This window comes from Tripterygium wilfordii, chromosome 5, assembly GCF_013401445.1.
Source record: "Tripterygium wilfordii isolate XIE 37 chromosome 5, ASM1340144v1, whole genome shotgun sequence".
Classification (NCBI taxonomy): Eukaryota; Viridiplantae; Streptophyta; class Magnoliopsida; order Celastrales; family Celastraceae; genus Tripterygium; species Tripterygium wilfordii.
Genome location: NC_052236.1, coordinates 11,691,049 through 11,699,701, shown reverse-complemented (window position 1 = coordinate 11,699,701; position 8,653 = coordinate 11,691,049). Strand labels below are relative to the sequence as shown.

Sequence of the window (8,653 nt, the reverse complement as noted above, 5' to 3'; positions counted from 1 at the left end):
CACTCGAGCACATGTAAATGATCAAGCTAAGCAGTACATTTGAAACCTAGGGTTTTTTTTTATAACTCTCTACATTCATACATTGTCGTTGTTTGAATCGATTAGTTTATCTTCTGTTGGATATTGGATTGTAATGTTCTAAGTGATAGAAAACAGGTTATTTGGTATATTCGGATCAACATCGTCAACCGTTTGGCTAATTTCATGAAGTCACTGCGACATTAATAAACACAAAATTAATCAAAAGACCATGCCAGGGGATTGTGACGCTTTACTTGCCAAACAATATTTTTTTTTGATAGCCGAGACACCATACAAGTTTGATCTTCCGACATCGATATGAGATTAAACTCGGGCCGTCAAATAACCTGAATGGTACATCTCCAAATGTGTTTGACTGCACCTGCAATGTCAGGGCAAAGAAAGATCAAGACAACGGCCAACCAACGTCATCCGAATCCATGAAGACTTTACAGTGACCAATCTCTTGATTGGATTCAGTTTCTCCATCCTTCACCATGGAGAAAGTCCTGGCAGGCTTCGCTGCGGAAGAGCAAACCCAGAACCATCTGATAAATTTGCCATCTTATTTAAATTCCCTTCGGACGAACTATTTCCGGAGCAACTGTTGGAGATTTGTTGCTCAGTAAGAATTGGTTGGCCAAAAAGTACGAGCTGGGGTGTCTTCGAGCCATCGGACTTCGAAGAAGTATGAATCGAATTTGACATGGTTAGCAAGCAAGAAATGTTCTCACTCATGCTAGGCTTTTGAACAATGGGACTAATACCAGTGTGGTATGGCAGGAAACCGGCCTGAAATAGACCCGAATGTAGTTTACTGAGGTGGATATCTGATAAAGATAAACCATAATGAGCATGCCTGGCTCCCTGCATGCCAGCAGGAGAGTTGTCCGGTAGACTACCAAAAGGATTGTTGCTAGGCCGAAGGAGGTTTCCGGTAAATGTTGGGAAGGGGAGTTGGCTGTTGAGTGAGAAATCCGGATGTTGTGGCAGTCTCAACTTCTTTCTTGGTGGTGAAAATGGGGAGAGATGGATGCCTGCCATGTTTGATACCAATTGCACCAGCCAAGGGCTGACGCGCTTCACATTGTGAAGCAAATCTGGCTCATCCCATGTAACCTGCAACATATGTGATATGCTGCTGCTAGTTAGGATACAACGGAGAGAAAATTGATATGGGTTAGACATATATGCACTCAAGGTTTGATGAATCGTAAGATAGATTGAAGACGATGAAAGTACCTGGAGAAGCCTCCAAGGCGAATCTGGCCAGCGAAGGGGATCAGCAACATGAACAGAAGATATAGTTCCCATGAACCAGCTAATTCTCGAAGAATCCTCGGTCTGAAAAGCCATCTTAAACCTCATCCCCGAACACCATCTGATCTGCAATGCTGCTTTCACCAGCGACGTTTTCACACAAAACTCCGGTGTACTTGCTCGCGGATAGTAAACAACCTCAAATGGCTGTCCACTGGATGCAAGTGTTGCAGCTTCAACTACTGATTCAGGCATCACTTTACCTTTCCCTTCCATTCCCAAATCCGAGCCCCAACCATTCCCATTTCTCATCATCTTATTCTCATCTTCCCTCAAGAATGCGGAAACCCCTCCATAGGGCAAAACACAGTTCCCATTCCACCCGGATGAACCGAATTCAGGTCCTCCACCAATACCCCTCTTAGCCCTCCTAATTCCAACACAAAGATCACCATTTTCTGTTCTCAAAAACACAATTGAATCACCAGCTACAAGTTTCTTCTGGTTCACAAAAGTACTCCACCCTGTAGTCAACAAATGCCTCCTAGGAGTCCCTCTATAAATATGCCTAAACTTCCAGGTCTCTCCATGAACGTCCTTAGCCAGAATGGTCTGAACTGGAGGATCCGCCGAGTAGTCCAGCTGGGTAAATATCGTCTCCGCACAATACCGCGGCACGGAGAATCCACCACCATTATTTGCATCAGATTGAGTCAATGTTTTTGCAAATGAAGCCAGCTTATCTTGTCCTTCAGACCCATTAATCCTTTCAATCCCTTCATCAAAATTATGTTCATTGCCATTAATGGGTATCAGCCCAATCTTGGCATAGACCTCGTCAGTATCTGGATCCGCCATGAATTTGACGGCGGAGACTCTGCAGAGAATGCAAGGAGCGACTCTGGGACAGGCTCTAAAATCGACGGAGCCAGAGGAGTGCTCTGCGTGGCCTTGAGGGAAGTAGAAGACCTTAGCGTTCACCGCCGGCATTTGGACCATGCCGCCGGCGCAGGCGTGCCATACCTGAGAGTCCAAGCACTTGTCCGCACCCTTCACTCTCTCTTTTGGATCCATGAAAGTAGTCATTTTTCTTTTCCGTCTTCTTCTTGAGTATCTGGTGAATCACATAAATCACCAAAATTAAACAATCTAATCAATCAAATTGAAGCATCAAGCAAGTAATGAACTGCTTACCCTGTTCAAAGAAGTAAATTAAGAACCTTCAGAACTCAAAATCTCCATAGAAGATTGTCATTTGAAACAGAAACAGAAACCAGACTCTGTAATTCCACAGAATCTCGACATCTATCTATCCTCGCAATTCAATTGTTTCAATCTCTTCCTCCACGAAGAATTAATCCTTAAAGAGGGTACTAAACATCAAAGATCTACACAAACACAAACAGGATACTCTTACACTTAAAACACACCCAGTAACAGAAAAAGAAAAAGAAGCTACCAGTGAAATCTTTATTTTGGGGTTTTGCGAAGATTCAAGCAAAAAGAAAAATGAAAAGAAAAATCCATGGCCGACACCGAAGAAGATAAAAAGGACATAAACATCAACACCAACACAGATAAAAAAGAAGAGGAACAGCAACCTTTTGGATCATGCAAGAGGCAAAAAAAGCACGCGCAAGCCTAATAAAGGACCCTTATAACAAAGAAATGCATACATATACATCTATATATATATACAATTTTACAATACAACACTCTAGTTATGAAGTTTTTGGTAGTGGTAGGAGTAGGAATTGTAGACTTTGTAGTGGCATTAGTGTTTCTTGCCTCTCTTTTTTTTTCGGTGGGTTTTGATTATTTGAATGAGATTTCTTACCTGTTTCTTCGTATCTGAAGAAAACTGTCTTCAAAAGCCAGCAAAACAACAAAGATCTTTATTAAAATATGTATTCATTAATTCTTTGATGATTATTTAATTAGATAATCTTGGATTTCTTTTTCTTGTTTTTTAATTTAGTGTTCTTCGAGAACCACGAATAACTCAAATGACATTCATGTGTGTAGTATTTTATAGAGGTCTTGAGTTTGAGTCTCTTCATACTATCAAAAATTTTGAGTGTTCTTTGATTAATGAGTCACTGACCAAGCCAGACAAGTTAACCCACGAAAGGGATTTGCGGTTTCGAAAATGACATGTAGCTCAACAATTTGATAGCCCAACATGTTTATTCCATTGATTTAATTAATGAAATATTTTTATTCTACTCTTTTATTCCAAAATTTATTGTTTTAATATAGATTCCATTATTTTTTTAGCACAATTTAGAATTCATTGTTTTGAAATTCCATTGAAAAAAACAACGGAAATAAGATCCACTCGATAAAATTCATTGACAATGAATCTTTTTAGAATGAGTTTTATGCGTTATACCAAATATATATTTTTTTTTAAAATCCAACATGTGTTTTAAGAGTTAAAAACATTTTAAAATTTCGTTTAAGAGATTTGAACTCTCTTGGGCTACCACTATATGAATTACCTAGCATTATTGTTGCGGTTTTGTACGAACATAATCTTTGAAGTCACGTATAGCAAAAACCAGCTGAAAAGGATGAGGTATTGTGATTAAGTAGGGTGTTCGAGTTCTGCTATAGAAAAATGGGACCATTTAAGAGTTAAGGAAAATGCTATTGTTGCCAATGACGACATAGAACCCTAAAAATGAGCTGCCAAGGGACCAAATAAGAGATGATCCAATGTATAGATAGTGTGGTTGGAGTACAAACAACAAATACCAAACACATGACTTGCTTAGCCCACCACCCCTCCCCTACCATGAGATCATTACAACACACGTATACATCATCAATTAATTCTATGACTTGCCCCACTTCTTTATACATACATATATATACTCTTGTGAATTTAACGACAAAATTTAAATATAAAAAATATGCGAAAACAAAAGATAGAACAAGACGTTAGATTTAACAAGATTCTACACATCTTGTTTACGTCCTCAAGCGAAGAACAACGAAAAATTCCACTAATATGATGAAGATTTACAGGAAAAAAGATGAGTTATTGAACTAAAGAACTAAATCCCAAATTATCATTTCTCTCTCGAACTCTCACACCCCAAATTCCTCTCTTCCAACTCTATCTCACACACCCCATAAAGTTGCACAAATATTAACTCTTATAGGTTACACGAAACATAAGAGGACGAAACTCTAGTTCGTTTTGGGGTTTCCAACCCAAAACTTAATAAGAATTCTATTGATTTTACAACTTTAAAAATGATAGGTCATAATGTCGATCCATCGACTTATCTAGTCCCTCGATCTACTTCATGACTTGAGGCGCTCCAGCAAAACGAGGTCGATTGATGGACTTCTACAATCTTCAACTCAAGAGCCAAATTTCACATATACATATATAGATGATCGAAATACCAGACAAAATCTTGAAAGGCTTTGAGGTCCAATGGGAGCAAATAACTTTGTGGTCATACGTTAGATTTTGACTCAATTTAACCTGTCGTCAAGTGAAATTTTTTTGTCAAGTCCAAGTTTAGACCCTAAAAATAAACTTATATGATGTTTTAAATTACCAAAAAGGTATCAATTATGTTTCCTTCGAGTAGAAAATTGTAAGAAAATCCTTAACATGGGCTTGGTTCAAGGTAATGAGATACAAAGCAATGAAGCATGCTCGCCAAAGATTATGGTTTTATTCTTACAAATCAGGGATTCGACTTAGAGTGAGCCCAAAAATAGGCCGAAATGAAGAGCGTGGAGCAGAGGTCATTCATTGTGAGCCGAAGCTTACAACGGACCTAATCCATGTTAAGACACATAGAACTCACACACATGCAACATATATTTACAAACATGCAACAACACAAACTCACAAATCTATTGCCCTGCAAAATTCGAACCCCTCACGGTGACTAGAAATACACAAATGTCATAAAGTTCATCACTGTATACAAGCAACACAGTGCCGAAGAAAGAGAGAGCACAAAATGGAACTTCCTTTGCCATGAAAACTCCGAGGAGTTACCACAAACAATGCAGATGATAATGCTGCCCCCTCCTTTTAACAAATTTATCAATGAAGATTCAAAAGAACATTGAAACATATCACTGTTATCTGGAATCTGGTATTCAGAACCAACATCAAAATAAGTATAACACAAATTATCAGTTCTCGTAGGTCCAAAGGCAAACGTGTGTTCAGAGAGACCAGATGCAGCTACCACAAAAACAAAAGGGCATGTTCTACAAATCTTCTTCGAGCGGCAAAACTAAAAGCAGCTGCATCTCCCAGATCCCTGTTGCAGAAATTGGCGTTATTTTGAGGAGAAAGAACGACAGAACCTATTGGCTGCTAGGACTGACAGTAATTTAAACATGGTAATAAAATCGAGGATAGGGAGCAGATCACAAGCAATTAGGCTCATAATATCAATCAATGAATGTACATATATGATATCTATTTCCACATCTGCTTCTACAACCTCATCAAACCCAAATCCCATGAACTATAAAGAAGGATGGGTGTTTCCATAAGGTTTTGACTACAATGCAAGCAAACAGACGCATCCTTACAAAGTATGTAAAAGCATTAGCTGATGCCTAAGTGCAACTGAGTGGGTTGAGAATAGTACCATAGAGTTCTATTAGTGGGATGTTATCAGAAAACCAGCGCTCAAAATTGACGTCTAGGTTTAGATTCTGCCACAGAGACTCTAATTGATCTGCCTGCCAACTCCTGCACCCGATGGAACAATTTAATCAGCAATGACAGATGATGCACCATCAACAAAACTCAAAATGGGTTTTGAACATAATGTTATGACATATGTATACAATTGCATAAACATAACTGTATGGATTAAAACATGACAGGTTAAATAAATTTCCATGACTTTTCAAATTTTAAGACGTACTGAGGTAGGTAAGGTCAAGAAAACTTACAGCGCCATTCAAGTTCTCGATGGCATTGTCAACCTCCTCAGAATGAGAGTAGGTAACAAATCCAAAGCCCCGAGATCTACCATTATCCCTATCATAGACAACCTTGGCTTCCACAACCTTTCCCTGCTCACTGAATAGGTTCTGAAGAGCTAAATCATCAACGTTCCAGGGGAGGTTACTGACATAGAGACGATTGGATGTGCCATAAGATGCACCACCACCTCCACCAAAAGATGTGCCACCTCCACCAAATCTGGACCCTCTGAAAGAAGAGTCCTTTGGTGGGGGAGGTCCGGCATTCACTCTCAATGCCCTCCCATCCAATTCCTGCAATATTAGATGTAAACATGCATTAGCCCCATAAATGCAGGTGAAACATAGAGTTGTCGATAAACTCACATGTTATTGGGGATAAAATCTATTGATTAACTGAATGTTAAAGCACTCAAACGCAGAATACCAAGCAGGATCTAGAAATAATTTTAAGCAAACATATGCATATAATCAAGTGTTAGTTCATCCAAGTTTTAAAGTTGGGAAAGATGTGTAGTGTGGATGCTGTTTTTGCATCCAGGTATTGTCCACTCTAGGGCACTCTACGGCATTCATACCCTCCCCACTCGAACCCATAACCTATTGAGTTCGGGAAAATGAGTACCCAAGTTGCCATATCAAGGAAAAGCTGTTTTTTATTTTGTATTTCAATTCGCGAAGGCATGCAAAGATATACTCAGCTTGCTCAGTAAGCAGAACTAAAACCCTCAAGAAATTACTAACAGAAGCAAAAAAGAAGAGAAATGTGTTTACATAGCCATTGAACTGCTGAGCGGCTGCCTCAGCTTCTTGAGGACTTGACATGGTGACAAAACCAAATCCTCTGCTTCTCCCAGAATTCTTGTCATAAATCACCTGCCAAAGTAATAACTTCAGCACATAAAAATTTCTGCTTTGATAGCAAAACTGCCCCAACAAAATTAAACAAGCAAGAGGAGACCTAATAATCTTGTAATAATACCTCGACCATCTCAACAGTTCCAGAGCTCCCGAAGAGATCAGCCAGGTCGGAACTGTCAACACTGAAAGGAAGGTTACCCACAAAGAGTTTAACGTCAGGAGCGAAGCTAGGCCCATCTTCTTCCTCACTGAAGGTCTCTTCCTCCCCAAGCTCCGAAGAAATGGAAACCTTTGCCAGAAAACGAGATGACAGAGGTTGAAAGGCAAACGAAGTCAAGGAGCGAGAAAATGAAGCTGAAGCCGAGATTGGCTTAAAGGAGGAATGACAGAATAAGGAAATAGAAGTGGGTTTAGAATTCCCAGGAGATATCTTATTGGGGTTTAGAGATGGAAGGACCAGAGAAGAAGTAGCAACAGTTGAAGCCATAGCCGCTTAGTTGTGCTTTTCCCTTCGCTTCAACTGAATTGAAGATAAGGTTGCGAAGGCAAAGAGGAGGGAGAGATATTTCAAGTGGTGGTGAAGTAGAAGATATTTTCTTGATGTTTAGCAAATCACCGAGGCAAAGCCCATACCTAAAAAAGCCCATCACCATTTGATAATAAACCGGGTAGCTTTAGTCACATTCCAATTTTTTTTAAAGACACCCCATTCTAAATTGACAATCCCTTATAAAAATCAATTGACGGGATGTCTTTAGAAAACATCGGGGTGTGACTAAAGCTACCCTAATAAACCACCGAGGCAAAGCCCATACCCAAAGCGTCACCATACCGCAAAGAAACGATGAATTCTGTGGGTGTTTGGCAGTGCGTTTGCACTGCGTTCAGTTGCAACACACCTCACAGCACCACAGTTTTTTGTGAGACGCCAAACAGCTTTTGCGTTTCAACTCACCTCACAGCACCACAGTTTTTTACCTCACAGCACCTCACAACACCTCACAGCACTCCCAAACGCTTACAATATATGTTGAATTGTCCTACGTAATCAAATTAGGTAAATTATTTTATTTTTGATTAATGTACAATATAAACATTAAGTTATTTTATATTAGTAACCGTAATTTAGATACGCCAAACGCACCTCACAACACCACACCGCAGTTTTAAAAGTGATGCACCAATCAACTTTTTACGTTTCAACTCACCTCACAGCACCACAGTTTTATAACTCACAGCACCACACCACACCACACTGTGGTGCTGTGAGGTGAGTTGAAACGTAAAAAGTTGATTGGTGCATCACTTTTAAAACTGCGGTGTGGTGTTGTGAGGTGCGTTTGGCGTATCTAAATTACGGTTATATTAGATGACTAATAATATTAATATAAAATAACTTAATGTTTATATTGTACATTAATCAAAAATAAAATAATTTACCTAATTTGATTACGTAGGACAATTCAACATATATTGTAAGCGTTTGGGAGTGCTGTGAGGTGTTGTGAGGTGCTGTGAGGTAAAAAACTGTGGT

The 8,653-nt window shown here is 39.4% G+C and overlaps 1 protein-coding gene and 1 pseudogene across 1 annotated transcript; both read right to left on the bottom strand.

The window, feature by feature from the left end:
* Nucleotides 1-236: 236 nt before the first annotated feature.
* Nucleotides 237-3,096, bottom strand: LOC119998699 (annotated as a pseudogene).
* A 2,114-nt stretch (nucleotides 3,097-5,210) lies between these two features.
* On the bottom strand, nucleotides 5,211-7,681 carry LOC119998405 (RNA-binding protein CP29B, chloroplastic-like). The gene is made up of 5 exons (XM_038845731.1): nucleotides 7,241-7,681; nucleotides 7,033-7,134; nucleotides 6,226-6,552; nucleotides 5,916-6,019; nucleotides 5,211-5,579 (listed from the first exon to the last, which is right to left on the bottom strand). The coding sequence occupies exons 1-4, from the start codon at nucleotides 7,604-7,606 to the stop codon at nucleotides 5,957-5,959; spliced, it is 858 nt and encodes a 285-aa protein (XP_038701659.1). The 5' UTR covers nucleotides 7,607-7,681; the 3' UTR covers nucleotides 5,211-5,579; nucleotides 5,916-5,956.
* Nucleotides 7,682-8,653: the final 972 nt, after the last annotated feature.